The 25,369-nt window shown below is 33.6% G+C and overlaps 2 protein-coding genes across 4 annotated transcripts; one reads left to right on the top strand and one right to left on the bottom strand.

The window, feature by feature from the left end:
* Nucleotides 1-480: 480 nt before the first annotated feature.
* On the bottom strand, nucleotides 481-14,288 carry LOC111696944 (islet cell autoantigen 1). Of its 3 annotated transcripts, none has more exons than XM_023466760.1 (18): nucleotides 13,678-14,280; nucleotides 12,152-12,272; nucleotides 10,664-10,749; nucleotides 9,525-9,589; nucleotides 9,428-9,468; nucleotides 8,857-8,929; nucleotides 8,436-8,482; nucleotides 8,192-8,232; nucleotides 7,717-7,843; nucleotides 6,648-6,730; nucleotides 6,093-6,195; nucleotides 5,377-5,495; nucleotides 4,570-4,617; nucleotides 3,837-3,927; nucleotides 3,426-3,555; nucleotides 3,126-3,184; nucleotides 1,400-1,571; nucleotides 481-879 (listed from the first exon to the last, which is right to left on the bottom strand). In XM_023466760.1, the coding sequence occupies exons 1-18, from the start codon at nucleotides 13,686-13,688 to the stop codon at nucleotides 620-622; spliced, it is 1,677 nt and encodes a 558-aa protein (XP_023322528.1). In that variant the 5' UTR covers nucleotides 13,689-14,280; the 3' UTR covers nucleotides 481-619. The 3 variants fall into 3 exon arrangements, with proteins under 3 accessions (XP_023322528.1, XP_023322527.1, XP_023322529.1); XM_023466759.1 differs by having other exon boundaries at nucleotides 12,152-12,275; nucleotides 13,678-14,279; XM_023466761.1 differs by lacking the exons at nucleotides 481-879; nucleotides 1,400-1,571 and adding an exon at nucleotides 1,737-1,847 and having other exon boundaries at nucleotides 12,152-12,275; nucleotides 13,678-14,288.
* Nucleotides 14,289-15,691: 1,403 nt separating this feature from the next.
* On the top strand, nucleotides 15,692-19,840 carry LOC111696940 (zinc finger CCCH domain-containing protein 3). Its single transcript, XM_023466753.1, has 3 exons — nucleotides 15,692-15,795; nucleotides 16,395-18,389; nucleotides 18,713-19,840. The coding sequence occupies exons 1-3, from the start codon at nucleotides 15,730-15,732 to the stop codon at nucleotides 19,319-19,321; spliced, it is 2,670 nt and encodes an 889-aa protein (XP_023322521.1). The 5' UTR covers nucleotides 15,692-15,729; the 3' UTR covers nucleotides 19,322-19,840.
* The last annotated feature ends 5,529 nt before the right edge of the window (nucleotides 19,841-25,369 follow it).

Below are 25,369 nucleotides of genomic sequence, written 5' to 3'. Positions count from 1 at the left end.
ATTTTATCTAAAATTAAATGCAGTTAGATACAAATATGAAATGTATAAAGAAATAACAACCAACTTATAAATATGAAAAAGATGAATAAAAAGCTTAATTATGCGATTGCGTTGAGATTCTGCAGTGGTATCGTATAAATTACCAATTTAATTCGAATTTATTTTCCTCTCCATTTTTTCCCTTAGAAATTCCATTGGCTAAGTTTTGTTGTCAAAATTAAAAAAATACTTTGCGCCATTTCTAACCGAGAGCAAAAAAAGGAGAGGACAATTATTCAGAGTCCGAGTTTAATGAATTTGAGCCGCGTCTCCAATCCCCCAAAAGCCGGTTTCAGTTGAATTTAAGCTTAAATTTAAGCCGCGACTCAAATTCTTTAAATTCTGTCTCAGGCTTACATTGGTTACCACCAAGGTTGTATAGTACATATTCGACAATTTTAATGCACTCCGCTGACAATGGGAATCTCTTTTTCAAAGCAATTAGACTAAAAATCTATTTGATGACGTCACTGCATATACTAACCTTGGCTATAACACTGCAAAACATGGTTAAAATACATTTTCTTTAAAATATTATTATGTAAGGTTTGATTCTTTCAAACCATATCTTTTCCAGGGTTTAGAGACAATCCTTGTTAGCTCTCTGTCCCACATTGTCTGGGTTGGAGAGCGGATCAAGTTCTGCAAACAAACTGAACCATTGTGCGATGTCCTTATCACGTGATGAGGCAGAACCGGTTTTGGTGGCAGAAGCTGCAGTTCCTAAACCCGTTTGGAAGATCTGGTTTGATTGGCCTTGTTGAAGCCTGCTGTACGGATCTGCAGGGTGAACTGGAGGGTTTGGTTTGGTTAGATCGAGAAGGCTGATATCTGAAGTTCCTAAATAGAATGATCAATTTATGCTTTTACTTGGGAACCCGGCGCTGTCCAGGATACACATAGTTAATCCTGCGGCCCGCCGTTTACCCATACTCATAGTCGATTTTCCCGGAAATTTTTCGCTATAAAAGTCGAATCACTCAACTTAAAAACAGACTAAGAACATTCCTGTGGTCATACCGAGTTCCCCAATTAAACCAGGGGTTCCTAAATTTTGATAGGACAAGCAAAACAGACAAACAGAAAAATAGAGATTAAAACTTTATTTTATAGATAGTTAGAATTCGTTGTTTAAAATATCAAAAAACTATGACATCAGCTTGCAAAAAAAAAAACTAGAGTTAGAGACAAGTAATCAGCTCCTTTATTTAAAATCAGTAGCTTAGAAAAAAGGCAATGCCCGATTTACTACGGATCCCTTAAGTAACCTTAATCGGACCAAAAACATGAATATATAGTTCTTATACTTGATCAGATAACGCTTTTGAAATTGCGCTTACATGTCCGTTTAATCCAATACCTGATTCTAGGTCGAAGAGTTGGGACGGAAGGAATCTGGAGCTTGATCCTGCTCTGTCGGAGACAAACTCGGAGAATCCATCACTCTGTTTTCTCTGGGAGAAGAGATGTTGCTCCCACTCCTGGGTAAAGGTTCCAGATTGACCATCAGCTAGCAAACTATCCAGAGAATCCTATACAAATAGATTGACCCTCAGCTAGCAAACTATGTAGAGAATCCTAAACAAATAGACTGACCATCAGCTAGCAAACTATCCAGAGAATCCTAAACAAATAGATTGACCATCAACTAGCAAACTATCTAGAGAATCCTAAACAAATAGACTGACCATCAGCTAGCAAACTATCCAGAGAATCCTAAAGAAATAGACTGACCATCAGCTAGCAAACTATCTAGAGAATCCTAAACAAATAGATTGACCATCAGCTAGCAAACTATCCAGAGAATCCTAAAGAAATAGACTGACCATCAGCTAGCAAACTATCCAGAGAATCCTAAACAAATAGACTGACCATCAGTTAGCAAACTATCCAGAGAATCCTAAAGAAATAGACTGGCCATCAGCTAGCAAACTATCTAGAGAATCCTAAACAAATAGATTGACCATCAGCTAGCAAACTATCCAGAGAATTCTTAACAATTTGTCTTAATTTTAGAAACTGAATAATTAACATTTGCCTCGATCAAGACTACTTTTCTAATCCTTATATATCTTTGCAGCCGGATGTTGTAGATCTTTTATATTTTAAACTATATATTCTGCTCGAGCTATTGGCAAAAGTTTGAATATCAAAAGTTTAAACTTTGGGTCGCAAAGTTATGTGGATGAAAAATATTTGTGTTAAGTTCCTTTCTTTGTTTAATATATTCATCATCATCAAACTATTATTAAGCAAAGGTGCGTATTAAAGGGGGACCTGGGCTCACGGGCCCCACCCTGAGCTCCTGGAAGGGGTGGGGCCTGCCCCCCCCCAAGGAAATTTATGATATGAAATAAAAGCATCAAGGGATGAAAGACACAACAAAAATAGAATTGAATAAATGACCTGAAATAACCGTTAAAATTGTTTTTTATCTAATCATTTTTACTAATATGCCTGAAAAACTACAGATAGAAAGTGTGAGAACTGGAGTCTACAGATAAAAAATTAGGAGATCTGGAGTTTACAGATAGGAAGTAGAAGAACTGGAGTTTACAGATAGAAAGTAGGAGAACTGGAGTCTACAGATAGAAAGTAGGAGATCTGGAGTTTACAGATAGGAAGTAGAAGAACTGGAGTTTACAGATAGAAAGTAGGAGAACTGGAGTCTACAAATAGAAAGTAGGAGAACTGGAGTCTAAAAATAGAAAGTAGGAGAACTCGAGTCTACAGATAGAAAGTAGGAGAACTGGATCGTACAGATACAAAGTAGGAGAATTGGATCGTACAGATACAAAATAGGAGAATTGGATCGTACAGATAGAAAGTAGGAGAACTGGATCGTACAGATAGAAAGTAGGAGATCTGGAGTTTACAGATAGAAAGTGTGAGAACTGGAGTTTACAGATAGAAAGTAGGAGATCTGGAGTTTACAGATGGATAGTAGGAGAACTGGATCGTACAGATAGAAAGTAGGAGAACTGGAGTCTTCAAATAGAAAGTGTGAGAACTAGAGTTGTTTTGTTTTACCTTTGTCACAGGTAAAAATCGAAATTATATTTTCTGAGAAACCGTAATATAATTACCTGAGATTGAGGACCTAGATTGAGTAAATCATCATCCTCTGAACCTCTCTTCAATTTACCTAAATTTGCAAAATTTTCGGCAATTGTTAATATATGCATACTATATTAGGAAACACAGCAAGGATAGAATATTTACAATAATGAAGACGACTTTAAATTGTAATGCACAGAAATAAAAAATCCAAAGACGACGTCAGTTAAATATAAAAAGATAGCTGAGTCCAAGATGAATAAGAATTTTGTTTCATCTTTTTTATCAAAGAAAGACGGGAATTTTTTCCTTCCTTTTTTTCAACTCACTTTCTGAGAATATTTTCTCTATATCTCCTAGACTGGTTTCAACAGGTTGACCTGCAGCCTGCTCTAGCTCCGAGTCAATACGGAGAAGGATCTCGTCATCGTCATCCAGGGTCGGAGCTGAACCTAAACCCTGCAAATACCGTGGTCACCAAATATAGCATTACAAAATCATTTAATATAATGGTGATTCTAATAGAGACAAACATGTTTGTTATTACAGTATAACATTTATTATATAAGTAGCAATAGTCTGGTATATACCAATGGTTTACCAGGTATATACCAATGGTTTACCAGGTACTAAAAATGCATTATATTAACCAACACTGTATTCGTGTATATGCTCACCACTGCAGTGTTCTTGATAAGAAAATATTTATAAATTTTGTTTTAAATCCTTAAATATAAAACCTGTGAAGATAGATCCAGAAGGTTTTGCATACTCCCGTTCTTGATTCTTCTCCGATTCTTCTCCTCCGCTCTATCCTTTCTTGTCTTCTCACTGAAAGATCAATACAATAAGATAAGATCAATTAAAAAGATCAATATACGAGGGAGGAGGATCCAGCCACCAATTTACCCTTGAATTGAGATATCCTTGTTTTTCAATCTGTTTATCTCATTATATTATTTGATAAAATTCAATTGCGGTTTAGCTTTTTAGGATTTTGGATGGAAAAAAAATTAAGGAAAGGTAGTGAGTTTTTGTCACAAAGTCAAAATTTCTAATCCTTATATCTTCGCAACCTGTTGGTGTAAACCTTTAATATTTCAAACTTAGACTTTCTTATTAAACATAATTTATAGTTTGAAATATCAGAGGTCTACGATACTTGGTTGCAAAGATATAGGAATTAGAAAATTTAAGTTTGTGACAGAAACTCAATTCCTTTACCGAATTAATCTATTTTCACGATTTAAAGGGTTTTGACGTTTATTGGATACAAACAAACAAACAAACAGACAAACAAACAGACAGACAAGCCAAATTTATATATAGATGGTATAATCCTACTTACTACTTACTTTTTACAATATTCATATACACAAAACAATGTTTACAACAAATAAATGGAATCTTATTCTGTGTCTATATACTTCAAGATATATTTATTCTCAGATGTAACAAAAATATATATTTTACCTGGTTGAGGATGAATTAGTTTTCTTTTGCTCAAGGTCCACAAGATTACTGAAATAAAAATAAAAACATTTCTTTTTCAATTAAAAAAAAAACAATAATCTTTTCAGAAGATATTTCTGTACGTAGAAATCGGTGTTTACAATCCAAACCAATCCGAACCAATCCGAACACACATTTAGCTCCCTGGATTCGGATCCACCTTCCGAATTCAAAGCTAATAAAGAAATAAACCGTTTCTGTTTCGCTTTTTCCTCTGAAAGGAAATGAGTTTTTGCCACAAACTTTTGATTTTCTTATCCCTATATCTGTGCAACCCAATGCTTTAGACCTTTGCAAGCTATAAATTATAATTGATAAAATAGTTGGAAATGTCAAAGGTTTACACCAATAGAAAATTTGAACTCAGTCCCTTTATTATAAACTAGCTTGGGAACCCAGCGCTCCCAGGTTACTAAAAGTTAGTCCCGCCGTTTACCCGCACTTGAACGATTTTACCAGGAAAATAAATGTTCGCTTTCGAAGTCGACCCACTAGACTTGGAATCTCAAAACCAAGCTAAGAACATTCCCGTGGGTTTTCCGAGTTCCCAAATCAAAATTTGAGGCAAATCGGTCCAGGGGTTTTTGAGTATTGATCGGACAAACAAACAAACAGACAGACAAACAGAGATTAGAACTTTATATATAGATATTACTAGGAATTGAATTTGGATGGATTTTTAAGCGTAAAATTTTATTTTCCTGGAATCACAGAGAAAAATAAAATGGTTTCTTTTCAGTTAATAATTAAATAAATGATTTTATTTACCCCTGTAGTTCCTCGTTGAACTCCTCCTGCTCTTTATCCTTGTTCCTCTGGCTGGTGGCCAACTCTCTGCTCGGCTCAGCCAGGTCCTTGATATAGCTGAACTCGTAATGCTGGTAGCCCTAAAAATAATAGAGGTAAATTATAACAGTAATTTAAATAAATGTTATTTAAACATTGAAGAAATAAGAATAAACTAGATTATAAGTTATATATCCGATATAATAAAGTAAACAATGCCCCGTAGAATATTTATTCCCCCGCAGTTGCATAATCTCCAGGATACACAAAGGATATGACTTCAGAAACGACTGTACATATTTTTTTTGATTCTTTTCCTCCATTTGCATTTCATGCACCCTTGCAGTATAAAACGAGATTCTTTCTTTACCAGGCCATTCAATAAACAATTTAAAAGCTAAATCAAAGACAGAAGATCAAATCTAAAATTCAAATCATCATATTTAAAGAATTTTTGGTCGTCATTTTAGTCGCATCCCTTTGTTGGTAACCCTGTTTGTACATTGTGCAGTGTGTAGTTTGGTAACATGGCAGGTCGTAACTAAAGTTTAGAATGAATTTGAACAAGTGTTATAATAGAGAGAAAAACAGAAAATGTAGTTTAATTGCAAGATTAAAAAATAAATAAAAAACTGTATTACTATTCATCTATGATTGAAAACACTTCAAACCCTGGTTTGCCGCGTACAATATTTTACCTTAAATCCGTTGTTAACGTGATTCATCGTCTTCGCTGTTTTATCCCAAAAGATAACCAAGGTGTTCTGGTACATGATGAGAGCATGGGAGAACATGTTACACCTGTACAGTGTTCATAGTTAGAGCATGGGAGAACATGTTACACCTGTACAGTGTACATAATCAGAACATGGAAGAACACGGGAATTAAATTAGATTATTAATTTGTGAATCTGATAATACCAGTAAGCAAAATCTGTACCTGGAAGCTGTTAGATCAATCTGTACCTGGAGGCCATTAAGAATTCATTCTGTACCTGATGGCTGCTAGATTAATCTGTACCTGGAGGCTTCTAGTAGATCAATCTGTACCTGGACGCTGGTAGAAGATCAATCTGTACCTGGAGGCTGGTAGTAGATCAATCTGTACCTGGAGGCTGGTAGTAGATAAATCTGTACCTGGAGGCTGCTTGTAGATCAATGTGTACCTGGAGGCTGGTAGTAGATAAATCTGTACCTGGAGGCTGGTAGTAGATAAATCTGTACCTGGAGGCTGCTAGAAGATCAATCTGTACCTGGAGGCTGCTAGAAGATCAATCTTCTGTAAACAATCAACAGCAAGCTTGTCAAACCTTTTCTTACTGTCTCGTACATGGATCTATTAATTATATGCATGTTGAATATATTTAATATTGATATTATATAATATTTCAGATTTCTCTATAGAATAAATATATTTCTACTTTTGAATAGAAAATCAAAGATATTTCAACTAATTTATATTGATAATCGTTGGGGCACAAAAACAAGATATTTTAGAATTACGATAAATGTAACTTTAAAGTATGTTTTTTTAAATATATGATTTAAACCGTAAGAACCATAAAAATCTGGAATAGGAAGACGACTTTTAGACTGAAGTTATGATTTTTAATATTCCAATGAACATTTAAGACAGAGCAATTTTACACTGTAGACAGACCCATTTTATTATACAAGTTACTTGTAAAACTTTTTGCTTTGAAACAACATCAAATACATTCATGATTATTGATTTCTTGTCGTCCTTAACAGTTTACTTTGTAACAACATCAAATACATTCACGATTATTGATTTCTTGTCGTCTTCCACAGTTTACTTTGTAACAACATCAAATACATTCATGGTTATTGATTTCTTGTCGTCTTCCACAGTTTGCTTTGTAACAACATCAAATACATTCACGATTATTGATTTCTTGTCGTCTTCCACAGTTTGCTTTGTAACAACATCAAATACATTCATGGTTATTGATTTCTTGTCGTCTTCCACAGTTTGCTTTGTAACAACATCAAATACATTCATGATTATTGATTTCTTGTCGTCTTCCACAGTTTGCTGGTTCTCACTGTAGTTAATAGGTAAGTTACAGTGAAAACCAGAGAACTGTAGAATAGGAAGACGACATCAAAGCAATACTAAAGTACAATTGATGTTGTTACAAAGCAAATATTTTTTCTATTAAATCACTTTTTAAATGAAATAGGTCTGTTTACACTGCATAATTGCTGTGTCTCATGTTAATTGGACTATTTAAAGTTGTAACTTGAGTCTAAATGTCGTCTTCCTTTTCTAGAGTTTTCTGGTTCTCACTGTAGATCTACCTGAACCTTCCTGAACTTCTCTAGTTGTCTGAAAGTATCCGGATCCAACTCTGTTGAAACATTTCTCATCCAGAGCAGAGCTCCTCTATACTCCGTCCTAACCTTCTCCATCGTATCAACTGTAAACCTGCAAAATAAACTGAACACTCGAACTTTAATCTCTAAATCTTAATAATAATGTTATTGCAATCTATGAGTCCTGTTAGATCAAATAGTCTAAGTTTTAAATATCAAAGAATTGCACCATCATTGAAAAATCAAAGGGATTGGAAAATTTAAGTTTGTGGCTATTAATCAGATTAAACAGATATTTTCTAATTCCTAAATCTTCACAACCTGAATGTATAAGCCTTTAATTTTTCAAATTTACGCTACTTGATATCGGGCTGTAAAGATATAGGGATTAGAAAATCAGAGTTTGTGGTAAAAACTCAATTCCTTTCACAAAAATAGTAAATAGAAATTCTAAATTAACCTCATATCTTCAATTGCTCTTAATCTGAATGTTTCTACCTCCTGAAATCATGATTATTTTATAAAAAAAATCTAAAAAATCTTTTTATGCTTAAAAATACTTTAGTTTCAGACAAATTAAAAGTAAACATTGATCAAAATCAAACAAATTGAATGATTGAACAGACTTTTAACGAAAATATTTAGTACTTTTAAGAGATGGGTTATTTCATCATTTTTTTTTGACCTATTTTTTTCTTTTTAACCTGATAAAGTCGAACCAGGGGAACCCGTATTGCCAGCCTCTGTTGTCCTGATAAAATAAATGATTTATAATTTATCTTTTTAAAATTGGCTCAATCAATTTTAAGGTTTGTATTGCTAATGTATAATGGGTTTTCAAGTAAAAATCAGGAAAGATATTTTTTTTGACTTGTTTATCGTATTTCTATAGTTTTTTTTCTTCTGTAATTGTCAGAATTGGCTATGTACATATAGTTTTTAGGTTATCTCAGTTAGGCTTTTTTAGGTTAGAATAGATTTGATTTAATTTGACTTGTTTTGGTTTAATATTGTCTTGGTTTGGTTTGGTTTGGTAAATTTGGATTGGTTTGGTTTGGTTGGTGGGGTTTGATTTGGTTTGGTTTGGTTGGTGGGGGTTAATTTGGTTTGGTTTGGTTTGTTTACCTGTATATGACATTGTTTTCCCTGCCGCCACCATCATTTTCCCAGCTCGGGTTTTATCTCTCTTCCCCTCCTCCTTTAATACAGGAATATTTATATTAATAAATCATAGGCCGGAGCTTTTCTTTGTTTATTGTTAATCTTGAACGCTTCATCTCGATATCCAATGTGGGCACTCTTAAATTTAAGGATCAATGCTTGATCCCTTAATTAAGCTATCCCTGCAGGGTATGACCATCATGAGATATCGAAGAGGAATTAAATAAATAATTAGATCTGCATAACATGGAGATCAATGCTTGATCCAAACATTCAAAACACAGATGTAGTTTTGACTTCTGAAAATTTATTCTGACGAACATACTATTATTTATCTGTTGAAAATATTTTTATTACAGAACTGTAATGTTTTTCCTATTCAATCTCCCCGCAGGATTTCCCACATTTTATAGGTTTGAAGTATTGTCAATCAGACGTTGAAATTACTACGATGTTTCTTTTTAATCTTTTTCCGTTGGTGTAAGCTTAGATATTGAACAGATTTCAATATATCACATATAGAATATTTTCATACCTTTAAAAATCGACCAAGCGCATTCTCTTCTCCAGCCAAAACTAAAAAAATTTAAATATTGAACAATTATTTTCAAGTTTTTAAAATGTTTACTTACAATATATTCGATCCTGGTAGCGTTCTATTAATCTTTGAAGTCTACAAGTCGTCTCATTTATAGATCTAGAATTCAGAAAATTAGAACATGCAGATATATATCGTCTCATTTATAGATCTAAAATTCAGAAAATTAGTACATGGATATATATATCGTCTCATTTATAGATCTAGAATACAGAAAATTAGTACATGGATATATATATCGTCTCATTTATAGATCTAAAATACAGAAAATTAGTACATGGATATATATCGTCTCATTTAAAGATCTAAAATACAGAAAATTAGTAATTGGATATATCCATGGATATATCTCGTACAGGTGTCCCAGGAAACATGACAATTGGTGAATAGTTTTAAATATCTACTGCCATAATTTGTTACGTTCTTTGAAACTAAAGAGAATAACAAATAAAGTAAATATATTTGAGTTAAAAAAATTTTAATGATATAAACTGCAAAAAGTTTTTAATATCTAATATTGTACATGGAAGAATACTTTCAAAATCTATTCTCCAACTGTCATGTTTCGTGGGACACCCTCTACCTCATATAAAAACTAACAAGTTTCGCCTTGTGTCCACAGATTAAAAATAAAAGAATGCTCTTAGATACAGTCCATCTCACATATATAAATACATAACAAGCTAGCGCATGAGATGTCGTCTTTAAATTTAATTAAAAGTTAATGACAGCTGTAATGTTTCATCATTGGTCTGCGCAAATAGAAAGCTGTTGTTCGCAGCTTCAAAGGGTTGAATAGGATTTTTGAAAATATATCCAAATATCATTGTAGAGTCATAAATTTTTTGATAATTCTTAAGAAACTGCTTTTTATTTTTAATTCAAGGTAAATTAATAGCTCTGAACTATAAAAGGACAGCAATTGATATATTAAATTAATTTTTCCGCGGCATTTGATCTTAAATATGTTGAGAGTACAACATTATGTATTCATATATCTGGGTTTCACTGTAATAAAAGTTTTAATCTCTGAATACACTTAAAAGATTTTTAAAAGAAAAAAAAATCAAAAGTTTTAGAATATTTTAAAAAGACAATTCCTAACTTCAATTTTAAAATCAAAAATTTTTTTTTATATTTTATCAAAATATTTTTTAATAAAATCCAACTTACTTGAAAAGTTCTAGTTTAGCATCTAATTCACTATCGCTTGCAACAATATGTTGATCCTCCTCCTTACCAAGCTTTTTACTAACTTTCTACAATATTTTAAATATAAGAATATATATATTTTCAGAGAACAAAGAAATTGAGTTTTTGCCACAAACTCAAAATTTAGAATTCCTATATCTTTGCAACCTGATTGTGTACATATTTGATATTTCAAACTTAGATTGTCTGATCTAACAGAATTCATAGTTTTAAATATCAAAGGTCTGCTCAATATTTGGTGGCAAAGATATAAGGATTAGAAAATTCGAGTTTGTAGCAAAGACTCAATTCCTTTGAAGAATAAAGTAATTAAGAACTCGGCAGACTAAGATGAACTTCATCTTTGGTGCGCCGGTTTAAGTTCAAGAGAAGTTGGTTAATCAGTGTCCGAATTTAATGAATTTAAGCCGCATCTAAAATCCCCTAAAAACCGGTTTCAATTGAGCGCCAGCTTAAATCTTGAAAAATTTAATACAAATTTAAGTGGAACCAACAAAATTTGAAAGGCGGCTCAAATTCTATAAATTCAGACTAAGGGATACGAAATTCAACTATTTATCTTTATTCTCTAAAATTGGTTGGATGATAGAACTCATTATCATAAATGTATCGCTTAATATTGTGATTTGTAAAAATATGAAAATAAAAAATTCCCAAATTGTAAAAAAATAAATGCCCCCATTTTGAGTTTGATCCGAAGTTTTTTTTCATTCAAAAGTTAAAAACAAAAAAGCACGGATATTTTAAAAATTCTTTAAAGAGACATGCATCAATTAATTATTATTTAATTTTTTAACATTTCTTTTTAACAATTTAATTTTTTTTGTTTTTTGTTTCGTTGTGAATTGGACATAGCACTCTTTTAATAAAGGTTTACTTGAAGTAACAATAACAGTCCCAATGAAAACAAATTTACTTGAAGTAACAACAACAGTCCCAATGAAAACAAATTTACTTGAAATAACAAAACAGTTCCATTGAAAACAAATTTACTTGAAGTAACAACAACAGTCCCAATGAAAACAAATTTACTTAAAGTAACAACAACAGTCCCAATAAAAACAAATTTTGTTTTCATTTTACAGAGCGGAATGTAACATTATCTTTATGGCTAAGGAATTAAGTCTATGCAACAAACTCAAATCTTTGCAACCTAGTGTAAACCTTTGATATTTCCAACTTAGATTATTTGTTCTAACAGGATTTATAGTTTGAAATATCAAGATCTAGGACACTCACCCAACTGTAAACGTTGCATTATCCCAGCTGGTTCACCATGTACTGTATATGCATTCAGTCATACTATCCAGTCTGGATTACCCAGTGAAATTTCGACACAGGACATGATATGCCCAAATGTAGCCTGGCAAGATCACAGTACACTGGACTGCAAAGAATTTGCTTCAAAGACTTATTTCCTTTCTTTAAATCTTGAAGACTAAAACCTACCTGTTTAGCGACCCAGAACTTGTGCTGTAATCTGTTGATGGGCGTGTCGGCTAAAGAACCATTAGAGGCGGCCTGCTCATACGCCCATCGGTCATAGTTACGCCCACTGTAGCTGCCACTGCTTCTTGACACAATAATAACTTAATTATTTATTGTAAATCAAAATTATGTATATGCTTTTACGCAAATATGGACCAACTACTAGCATGTTAATCTATTACTTTATATATTACATACATAGAGAATAGAATATATATTAGAGGGGAATTTAGAGAATCTCTCGGTATGACTTTTTTCAGTCCCTTTCAGCCTGAAAGGGAGTTCAAAGTGTACAAATCATGTAAATGTTCACAAATTATATGCAGTAGAGTACATTAATACAGTATGTTCCCTAGACTATTCATTTCATTTTCAAATTTTTTAACGCTGTTAAATAAACTTTATAATGAATTAGGTGAATAAAAACATCATTTGATTTATAGTTATAACGGAAAATCATCGTTTGTAAAGTGAAAGGCATAAAGTTGTGAAATGATCATTGGTGAATTATGCAACCAGCCGTTTTCATAATTTGGTTTTCTTTATAACATTAATTTTAGATTTTCTATAAAATGATGTTCCAGGGCCCAAAAGGTTTTATAGCATAAATATGTGAAGTACACCTGCAGTATGGAAACAGTGCAACAAAATGGCCGTTTTACACTTTTTTCTAGTAAATTCCACTCTAATATATTCTATTCTCTTTGATTACATATAATAAAGGCAGAAAAGTCAAATATTTTATAAAGATAATATTTATTATTTATAAAAACAATAAAAAAGCAATAATAAAAAATCAAGAACGTTTATAAATTTTGATAAGTGCGCTTTATCTAATTATAAAAAATCAATTTAGAAAATAAATTCCTGATCTAAAAACATTATACAGGGTTACCCACAAAGAATGAGCCTTTAAAAACGAACCAAAACTCTAAGATTATAAGATTTGAAGCTTGATTTTTGGTTTTTGCATTCAATTGAGTATTTTGATAGTTCTGCACTAAATGATTAAACACAGAAGTAAACCAGTTTTGACCAAAACGAACCCTTAATGCAAGAAAACGGACTAAACCTTTTCAATCCTTACAATAGTCTCTGAAGTCTCATCCTTTGTAATTAACCCTGTACATTAAAAAGATTTTAAAAATAATTCAATGGATTTTACAATGGACTTCAAATGAAAAAATGCTTTCTGTTTCTCAAACCAAGCGTGCAGTAAGCTTCATCATTATCATATAAAAGAAATGAGAAGAGAAATTAAATCCCTGTATAGTCTAGCAAAATGAATATTTAATGAACTTATTACTCGACTTAAACTCAATTTATCATTCTTATATCTGTAAAACCTGGTGTCGAATACTTTCGATATCTAAAACTTATTTTTTTTCAAAGTATAAACTATATGGAAAAGTTTAAAATATTAAAAAGTAAGAGTTTAAGGCAAGGTAGCAGTAAATTTTATGGGCTTTAAACTAAAAGGTTCTTACGAATTATTCATATCGGTGGGATGGATATTTGTTCTCCAGGTTAGTTTTATAACTGCAGGATGGATGGATGTTCTCCGTGTTAGTATTAGAACTGCAGGTTGAATATTTCTATATATTCTCCAGGTTAGTATTAAAAATGCAGGATGGATATCTCCGGGTTAGTATTAGAACTGCAGGGTGGATATCTGTTCTTCAGTTTAGGATAAGAGCTGCAGGATTAATATTTGTGTTTGCATGCTCTCCAGGTTAGCATTAAATATCTCCGGGTTAGTATTAGAACTGCAGGATGGATATCTGTTCTCCAGGTTAGTATTAGAACTGCAGGATAGATATCTCCGGGTTAGTATTAGAACTGCATGAACAGCTGGTTCTTGCAACAAGTATCAACGTTTACATAATAAACCAATAATGTATTATCTTCCAGTCAAAATATTGAAAATATTTTAATCATTTACTGAATCTGTTTATTTTAAAGATATTCCCTGACTCTACTATTTTGTAGTTGTTGGAGACTATATACAACCCTGGCCGGGCTCGCATATAAAACTGCTTTCCATGCTGCTTTCTATTGGAGCCTTTCCTTTATTAATATAAATACACATACACAGAGATTTAATATATCTGCTAAGAAATATTTTAAAATTATAGTTTTCATATTTTTGAGAAAGGAATTGAGTTTTTGCCACAAAGTTAAATTTTCTAATCCCTATATCTTTGAAACCTGATCATGTAAACCTTTGATATTTCAAACCTAAACTATTAAATGTGTCCCCGTACAGTGGGATCCATTAAAATCATTTACGTAATCGATGTTGTTCTGAAGCAAATACTCTTTGTAAATCAGCTTATTATGTAATATGTGCTTTGTAGTTTTTACACTGTAAAAGTGTTTAATGTATTCATAAATAAATAAATAAATGTATCCTTATAAAGATTAATAATTCTTGAATTTAAGTAACTCTACAAATTCTAAAATTACAGCGTACCTAGAATAATAATAATGGAAACTTTTGGCATACTTCGTGCCCTTCTTTATAGGCTTTTAGGGCGCTTCGCGCCCATCTTCTATTTAAATTGTGAACATGTTCTTTTTGTTTACATTTCAAAACAAAGATGAAAAATATTTTGCGGATTTTTTAAAAAATTCGCGGATTTTCAAAAATTTTAATTTAAAACCTTTAAAACACATTTTAAAATTTTTTTTATCATTCATAAACCTTCCCTGTGGTCACGTGATGTCCCACAATAAATTTGGGTCCGATCGGTTCAGCCGTTTTGACCGCGTTTATTGGATACAAACAAACAGACAAACCAAATTTATAAATATACTAGCCTTAGAGGGCGCTTCGCGCCCATCTTCTCAATTAATTGTGAGCATGGTTTTCTTTATGTTCATCGTAAAACAAAACAAAAATAATTTGCGGATTTTCACAAAAAAATTCGTGGATTTTCAAAATTTTAAAAAATTTAATGAAGATCGAATTTTGATGGAGACAAACATTTGAAATTTTGATCATTCATAAATTGCATGTACTAGCCGCAGCGCTCGACCTGGAAGTTGTCTTAATCTAACCCTAAAATAATTAAAAGTAAATGATAATTATTTTGCCAAAATTAGTTGGTCATGAACAAAATTGATGGGGGGGGGGAGGGTCAAAAATCGTGGTAATTTCCTGAAGAACTATCTTTTGACCCCCCCTCCTATCAATTTTGTTCATGACTTTTTCAACAATTTTCAATTAAATATAAGACATGTGGCCGCAGCGCTCGGCCCAGAAAGTGTCATACCTTAACCTAACCCGTGACCGCAGCGCTCGGCCCCTAGCCTGTCCTAGCCGCAGCGCTCGGCCCAGAAAGTATATTAACCTAACCTAACCAAGAACCCAAAATAAATACTAATTCAATTGAAAATTGTTGAAAAAGTTATGTGCAAAAATGATAGGAGGGTACGGGGTCCAAAAATCGTTCTCTAGGACGGACCCAAAATCGCTTACTAGGACGGACCCCAAATTAGATCATCTAAATGTTCATTGTTTTTCAGAAGTTTTGGAGATGAATTCAAATGATTTCTCTCAGAATAATGCATACTATATTCAGTATTCAGGAACCCCGACCCAGGTATCTTTCTATTAAAAACTGCTTTTCAAAACTGTTAAAAGAAAACGTCTTATGTGAGTAGCAAGACGGCTTGAAAGTCGCCTTAAAACTTTGAATTTATTTGTAACATTAAGTAGTCAACTTTCAAATGTATGTTTTTCAAACACTAACCACAAGATTCTCGAGTCCCAACATTTCCAAAATGTGGTCTGCCTTTTTGCGTTGTCAATATTACTGGAGATATTGAGTACTTAGTTCAGATTACTATTAAATCAAAAAAAATCGTCGAAATTATAACAAAATTCATCATATCTCCGGTAATATTAAACGCACAAGAAAGGCAGACCCACTTTTTGAAAATACCAATACGAGGAGTATTTTGTCGTCATTAACTCTAGACTTTTACTTTAAAAATTGGGGCTTCGATAAATTCCACAGATGTCTTCAAAGATCAAAGACTATCAATTTATCTTGCTACTATCAGGTTTCTTGGGACACATTGTAATTATTTTTCTCATTGACCGCTTAAAAAATCCACACTTTTCAGTACAAATCGTGAATCTTAACTTTTTAAAATATAGTTTTATTGATTGTCAAAGTAATAATTTAACTATTTCCAGGGACATGAAGATTTCCTCCAGAATATAACCAGTCCTGACAATATTCCCAAACCTCATATTAATCCCAACTTCAAATCCCAAACTAAACCTAGTGTTCACATTAATCCCAAGTTCCATCACTACCCTCAGGATACAAAGCAAACCATTGCGATCAATCCACACTTCTCATCTAGTAGTAGACCTCCCTCAGTTCATATTAACCCGAAGTTTAAACTGTCTCCTCCTGTCAGTCCTAGTAAGGATAAACTGAATAGTGTTCACGTGAATCCTAAGTTCGCAAACCGTCCTCTACCCAGTGTACCTGTTTACCAGAACATCCTGGAGCTAACTCAATCTGCTCCGGTTTCCATCCCTACTCCGGTCCCGGCACCCGTCCCTGCTCAAGTATTGGTTTCGACAACTCTACCTGTATCCACTACTGAACCTATCTACGCCAACGTGAACCCTAGGATGGCGCTGGATCAAAGGAAAACAGATGAGTTTATGCAGAGTATTCATAAATCTGTGGAATCTCAAGTAATCATGAGAAACAAATTTAAAAAGGACAATCGTGTTGCGCCACCGGAGAAACCCGTCCGCCATTCCATAGTTGAGAAACCGAACCGATATTCTATAGTAGAGAAACCGAACCGTTACTCCGTTGTTGAGAAACCGAAGCGTAACTCTGTTTATGTTGTGGATAATATTTCAACTCTACCTCACAACTTTGCCACACCTCTTAGGAAAACAGAAGAAAAAGAAAATCTTCCCTCGTCTTCAAAGAAGAATTTCCTTTTCACCCCGCTCCGAAAAACTGCATTTAAGAAGATCGGGAACAGAAAACTGATCAGGGTTAAGAAGAAATCTCTTTCTCCGGGTACTCCTAAACCCTCATTCAAGCGCATCGGTAACAATAAACTAATTCGGATAAGAGAAAGTTTAACCTCGGATAAATCAACCCCAATGAAGGTTTATGCAATTAAAACTAAAACCAAGATAGTTAAATCCGTAAAGAATACTCCTACCAACAACTCCAAGTACAGATTTAGCTTTATTACCCCGCTCTCGATCCGGAAAAACAAGCTTGTGAGTCAGGCTTTCTCGGTCAAATCTAAGAGTCCTGTTGTGAAAAAATCTAGCTTTGCCAACCCGTTTCGTCTAGATCGACGAGAGAAGAAAGGAAAGCAGTTGGCCAGGAAGACAAGTCAGACCAAGTTGAAGAAACTCAGCACTGGAACCTACCATGTCAGCGCTACTAAACTCCAGCGTGTGGGTTCAGAGAGATCATCTACCAGGACCCGGAGCGTGAATATTTATCGTCCCAAAGCAGCCGCAATCAACGCTAATATAGCTCCCAACAAGGTGATTACACTGCAAGGTGTTAAGTTTGCTGTGGCGGAGAATGGAAGAAAGTTAAAACGTGTTCCTGAGTCAGATTCACAATCTGCAAACTACAGCGCTTCTGTTAGTCATACCAGTCCTGGACAATCTCAGACCACAAGTCCAGGTTGTAATACAAGTCCCGGAGTTCAGTCTAGTCCCGGGGGTCGTAGTCCAGCTCTTCTTAATGGTTCTCCTGTCAAGCAAAAACTCCAACCTAGTCCTGTAAAAGGAAGTCCCCGTCAGTTCCAGGTTAAGAAAACTTATATCGGAGGAGAAGAGTTTGATGAAATCGAACCTGGAGTTTTTACACGTAGCCGGCATTCCCTCACTAGACAGTCAATAACCCAGGCAAAGAACCGGAGTATAAACACGATCCTGAAGGTTCAGAACCGGAGTAAACAGTACTGCATGTTCTACAATAAGTTCGGTAAGTGCACAAAGAAAGAGAAAGGATCATGTCCGTATATGCACGACCCGGAGAAGATTGCGGTGTGTCGAAGGTTCCTTCAAGGAGCTTGTACGAAGGAACGATGTCTGTTGTCTCATAAACTGGACCCGGAGAAGATGCCAGCTTGTAAATTCTTCCTAGAAGGGATCTGTACCAGAGAGAACTGTCCATATCTTCATGTTAAGGTAAAAAATTAAAAAGATTTGATCATTAAACTCGTTCATATTCACATCTATTTAATGTTGTTAATAAATATAATATATTATTCCCTTATAAAATACGGACATTGATGCCTAAGAAAGTTTTATACCTTAAATTTAAAAATTAACTGTTTATAGCTTTGTTAAATTTTTTATCTTTGTCAGTTTCAATTCAGACATGTTTTGTAGATTTTCGAAAAAGTTATTTTATCGAATTGAATTAATAGAACTTTAAACATTGTAATCCTCTTATTTTTCCGTTTTTAAAACTTTTAAACTTTTCAAATAATTAATTTATGTATGATTAGGTAAGTGATAAGGCTGGGGTCTGTCAGAGATTCCTGAAAGGATTTTGTCCCAATGGTGCAGACTGCGACCAGCGTCACGTGATCGCATGTCCTGAGTTCGATAGAACCGGTTCCTGCAGTAAGGATTCAAAATGTCCGTTTCCTCATATAAGTAAACCGGTGGATAGTGGAGAGAAGACGCCTAAGAAGAAACCTCCGACCAAACCTAAACGAAAATCTCTAGGTACCGCGGAGCATAGTACGAAGAAGGTTCGGGTAACTACACGCTACTATGATGATCAATGTGAGGATGCGGTTGGAGGGGATAATCTACCCCAGGAGCTAACCTGTGATGAACTGGAGGAGAAGAGAGCAAGGATATTGAAGAAGCTGGAGACGGCCAAACAGGTTTGGAAGTCTACCCGGAGTGATTTGGAGAGTTCAGTTAACCCGAAGCTGAACCCGAACCCGGATATAAGTTTGAATGATAGTGGTCCGTATGAGAAGATTGCGGAGACGAGTGAGGACGAGGCTCCTAGGACGAGAGCTCCGGTTGGAAACCTGGGAGATTTTATATCTCTAGCAGGTTATAGTAGTGGAGAGGAGGGGAACCAGGACCGACTTATCTGATCACAATGGAGGGATANGGGGGGGGGGGGGGAATTACTTTAAAAATTGAATCTTGACTTTTTCAGTGAGATAACAAAAATTGTAGTAAATCCTAAAAGTGAGGGTTAAAGTTGGGACTTTGAAATTATGCTAAACTATTATTCTGGCTTGTTCTTTCTTTCACTTTACCTACTTTATAAAGCATTATCATTTTGAAAATAAAGATCTAAAAATTAATAATTTTAAGGAAAATCTTTTTTAAAATAGTCCAGAAAAATGAAATTTAAACAAAAACGAAACTTATATTTTTAAATCTAAAGTGACAATGAAGGTTTTTTTTGTACGCCTTGAACCAGAGAATGAAGTATTCGTAACCAGAGAGGGGGGTAATATCTCTGTTAAGATTATTTTTGGTTTTATTAGATTAATTAACTGTATATGTAAAAATCCTTGTAAATATATGAGATAAATTAAAAATGTGAAAACTAGATCTGCTCAATTGTAATATTTACAAAATAAAATAAATTATTTAAAATGTGAGTTAATTTTGTTTATTACAAGAAATTGCTCTATAAAAATATTTATTATTAAAGGGACTATAAGCATAACTTCGTCAGCCTATATGCATGCAAAGATGGCAATGTCCGATTAAGAAAGGGACCTTGAAACATTGATCTAATCTGGAAGATATTGTCGTTTTTCAAGTTTATATTTTTTAAAGAATTAATTTAGTTTCCTTTACAAGTAATTTCAGTAGAACCCCCATAGTTGAACATATTTATTTTTTTTTAATTGTAAATATGGATATAAAATTTTGCGTGTTTTCTGTGTTAGTGGTATGAGTGGTATAATTTCAATTTTTTGAAAATGTGTTAAAACTTTTTTTGATAGAAGATAATGATGACAAAAATTAAGTGAGGTGTAGGTTGATACTTAAAGTTCTTCATAAAATATTTTTTCATCTCTTAAAGAGAAGTTGGTTTTTAAGTTTGGAATCCGTCTCCATGCGAATTGAAAACTCTTGAATTTCTTTACATTCGTATTCTTGCTTTGAACTTATCCACGAAGACATACACAAAACAAATCCGCGAAATAGTTGCCATGGGAGCAAAAACCTCTTTCAATGCACCATAAATTATTAAAAATACTCGCAAATACATTAAAAGTACAAAATGCGAGCCCTTAAATGTTCATAATTTCATGGTATTATTAATTGACACGGATACTAATGCGACCCTAAATAAGTGTCTCCTAATTGACGTGAATATGACGAGTTTATAAATAATTTATAAGTTGAAATGTACGCAGTAGAAATACCCGATATACGCTTGCGTCATCCAAATATTCGTCGGCATAATTAGTATAATTGCTGACGATGAATTTGTATAACGAACTTTGATGATGTGAAGTAACATACGCAATTTTTGAAATTTAGAGTCATCATGAAATTGAAAACAGTATGACAAAATATTGATAAACATTGTACAACGTATAAAAACCCTAAAATAATTGACGTTATTGGGAGATTTTTTAGGACTGCGAATTTTGCTTTCAATGGATCGCCAAGCCGATCAAGCCCCTCTCCCCCACGTGAATTTGATGAGCAACATTTAGGTTAATGCTTACTTCACAAAATATTTAGGCTCATTGATTTTCGTGCTATTTTACACATTGAAAAACTGCCTTTTTTACTACCTCGCTTTTCTTATTATAATTCATTTTGTTTAAGTGTAGAAAACTGTATTAATGTTGAAAATATTACTTATAATACCAAAGAGCTGAATGTATTTGAAAAGTTCATTTAGCATTTTGTGTCATCAACAATTGCTAAGAAAATTTCCGTTGGTCTCCCGGGTTCCCCAATCAAAATTTGAGGCAAATCCGTCAAGGGGTTCATGAATTATGATCGTATATACAAACAAACCAGTAGAGATTACAACTTTTTATATAGACTCGCCTGGGAACCATGTATTTTTTGTGAAACTTTTTATGCACCAAAAATATTTTTGCATTTTTATAATAACATTTTAAAATTGAAGCCAGCCAAACAAATAGTTAATTGTGCTAATTGCAACGCTAATATTGTTTTTAACTCCCCCGGTATGCATGTTATTGTATTAAAGTGGAGTTTTTAGTTTTGTTCTAGACAGACAATATTTTTTACAAAAAAAATGTTTAAAAGAAGCAATTATAAGCTGTTTCTGAAAGATTATGAGTAGATAATAAAATAAATCAAAGTTTTTACCCGACTCCCTCCCCCACCCTTTTTATACAATTTCTATGCTACACACTGTCAATAACCCTCTCCCCACCCTTTTTATACAATTTCCATGCTACACACTGTCAATAACCCCCTCCCACACCCTTCTTATACAATTTTTATGCTACACACTGTCAATGACTCACCGAACAAAGTTCCGCTTAACCTTGACAATGAAAGTATTTTTGAGATAACAGTATTATTTGTCCTGCTACTTTCTCATTCTGTTTCAGTACCGCCTGTAATTCTCTGATCAATGATCAATTAAGAGGGTTGGAAAATGATCACTAATAAAAAAATGATCCTAGATCACTTATCGCACAAGAGAATTGATTAATGATCACTGGTCTACCAAAAGTAATTAATCAAAAAAAATTAATCAAAAAACTAATTTGACTGCTTAGACAAGAGAATCACTGATAGGACAAGAGAACTAATTAATGATCACTGATTTGACAAGAGAATTGATTAATGATCACTGATTTGACAAGAGAATTGATTAATGATCACTGATTAGACAAGAGAATTGATTAATGATCTCTGATACGACAAGAGAATTGATTAATGATCAAAAAATTAATCAAAAAACTAATTTGACTGCTTAGACAAGAGAATCACTGATAGGACAAGAGAACTAATTAATGATCACTGATTTGACAAGAGAATTGATTAATGATCTCTGATACGACAAGAGAATTGATTAATGATCACTGATTAGACAAGAGAATTAATTAATGATCTCTGATACGACAAGAGAATTAATTAATGATCACTGATTAGACAAGAGAATCAATAAATGATCACTGATTAGACAAGAGAATTAAGATAACTGATTAGACAAGAGAATTGATTAATGATCACTGATAAGACAAAAAAAAAATTAATTAATAACCACTAATCAATAGTCTATATTAAAAAAATGTATGACTTAGAATATATGACCTCAAGTATTCAGTCTATTTATGAATAGATTGTATTCAGGCTCTATAGAATAGCGAAAAAAGCTGAACCGCGCAGACGTAGTTCAATCACCTTTCTTGTGCGCCAGTTCCAGCTGAACAACAGTGGCTAAAACACTGTTCCACCATATCTCGCTATAATATGGTCTCAGGACTCATTCTATAGATTTTAAGAATCTAGGATCTGGGACACAAGAATTATGACTCAAGAGCTCAGTCCATAAAATTGAATGAACTAGAATGATTTAGGACTTTTTTACAAAATTTAAGAATTTAGGACTCAAGGATTTATGATCCAGGACCCTGCACATAAACCCAGTCCATAGCCTGGAATAAAAGAATCTGTGGCTTATGAATTTTAGACTCAGTACAATGTGTAGAATTTAAAAATCCGGAATTCTGGAATTTAAAATCAAAGAATTTAAAATCAAAGAAAAATTCTTAAAATATCCAACAAAGAATTATCTGAATCACATAAATCGACCTGAAATATGACACTTCCAGTCGTAAACAGATTTTTTAAATTTGTGAATTCCAGAAATTGAATGTTAAAATAAAATAAGAAATCCTTGTCCGAACTCGAGAAAGTAAACAAAAAAGCTTCTAATTTCCTCCTCTCACAGGAGATTAAATAAACATATTTTCCATTCATTCAAGTTTTCAACATTCCTTACTCGTCAATTAAAGAAAGAATTCCTCGAAAAATAATAAAAAAAATTTGCAGAATTGGAAAAATTCCTTTTTCAACGTTAAAGATAATGATTGTAAACTGACAAAATCCTAAAAAGGTTTGAAACAATCCATAGACAATATTTTAGACAGACAGTTGAACTAGCCATATCTAGTTTAAACTACATCTCACTATTCATAAATTTCAAAGAATCAGATTTCAAAGTTTTGAATCTGTGAATTGCTCCGGTATAAGTATTGAGTGCGGAGAACGGAGACGATAGATCGAATAATATTAATCCGGAGAGCACGGTGAAAGCTGTCAGAGATTTGAGAGAGGACGCTGTAGAGGAGTTTATAGGAGTTTAGGAGATTTAGTCGAGGGATTCAGTTGATTCAGTTCTATCCATAGTTTAGGAGATATAGTTGGGGGATTCAGTTGATTCAGTTCTATCCATAGTTTAGGAGATATATTCAGGGGGATTCAGTTGATTCAGTTCTATCCATAGTTTAGGAGATATAGTCGAGGGATTCAGTTGATTCAGTTCTATCCATAGTTTAGGAGATATAGTCGGGGGATTCAGTTGATTCAGTTCTACCCATAGTTTAGGAGATATAGTCGGGGGATTCAGTTGATTCAGTTCTACCCATAGTTTAGGAGATATAGTCGAGGGATTCAGTTGATTCAGTTCTATCCATAGTTTAGGAGATATAGTCGAGGGATTCAGTTGATTCAGTTCTATCCATAGTTTAGGAGATTTAGTCGAGGGATTCAGTTGATTCAGTTCTACCCATAGTTTAGGAGATATAGTTGGGGGGATTCAGTTGATTCAGTTCTATCCATAGTTTAGGAGATATAGTCAGGGGGATTTAGTTGATTCAGTTCTACCCATAGTTTAGGAGATATAGTCAAGAGATTCAGTTGATTCAGTTCTATCCATAGTTTAGGAGATATAGTTGGGGGATTCAGTTAATTCAGTTCTATTCATAGTTTAGAAGATATAGTCGAGGGATTCACTTGATTCAGTTCTATCTATAGTTTAGGAGATATAGTCGAGGGATTCAGTTGATTCAGTTCTATCCATAGTTTAGGAGATATAGTTGGGGGATTCAGTTAATTCAGTTCTATTCATAGTCTAGGAGATTTAGTTGGGGGGATTCAGTTCTATCCATAGTTCAGGAGATATAGTTGGGAGGATTCATTTTATTCAGTTCTATCCATAGTTCCTGGAAAAGAGGATTTAGTTATTTCAGTATTTCCACGGTTCAAGATTTCATGAGAAATAGACAGGGGATTCAGCTCTATCCATAGTTCAGGAGAAAATAACAGGAGGATTGAGCTCTATCCATAGTTCAGGAGAAATAGACAATGGATTCAGCTCTATCCATAGTTCAGGAGAAATAGACAAGGCATTCAGCTCTATCCATAGTTCAGGAGAAATAGACAAGGGGGATTCAGGTCTATCCATAGTTCAGGAGAAATGCGCAGGGGTATCCATAGTTTAGGAGAACAGAGCTGGGAACTTTTGAATGGTGGATATCGGGATTAAGGCTTAATCCACTCTTTTTCTTAATCTCCAGATTAACATAATCTTGCAAGATTATCTTAAATGTGTATGAAAAACGATAAAATTCAAATTAATATTTATCATCTGAGAAACTGTAGCAGCCAATCAGAGAGAAGCGGGCAACCAATGAGAGAACAGAAATATTCTCATTGGAGAAAACAATTAACGGATATCCAAGGAGAGAGAAAAAGAGTGGATTAAGGACTAAGGACTAAAATGAAAAGTTTCCACAGTGGATATTCGGATTAAGAAGTCAGGATTAAAGTTTATCCATTCTAAAGTTTTCAGCTCAGGATAGTTCTAGTTATATAGTTGAATTAGTTCTATTTAAGGGTCAGAGTCAGTCTCGGGGTTTTATGGGAATTTCTCTCTGAAAAAAATGTCGAATAAATTCCCTCTGAATTTAGAAATTAAAAACTTTAGAAATTTGTATTCGAGAGGTTTTCAAATCTCTTCTTATTCCCTTTGATCTCAGCCGAGGTTAGAGCCTCAGATATCAAACAGTTTCTGTACATTTTTGAAATACTTGTTAGAAACGTCAAAACCCAAGAGAGCTTGTTTTGTTTTTAAAGAAAGGCTTGGCAACATTCATTCATTAAACATACACAATATA

This window comes from Eurytemora carolleeae, unplaced genomic scaffold (assembly GCF_000591075.1).
Source record: "Eurytemora carolleeae unplaced genomic scaffold, Eaff_2.0 scaffold244, whole genome shotgun sequence".
NCBI lineage: Eukaryota > Metazoa > Arthropoda > Copepoda > Calanoida > Temoridae > Eurytemora > Eurytemora carolleeae.
Note: the sequence above shows the minus strand (reverse complement) of the source record. Positions and strands in the feature narration are given on the sequence as shown.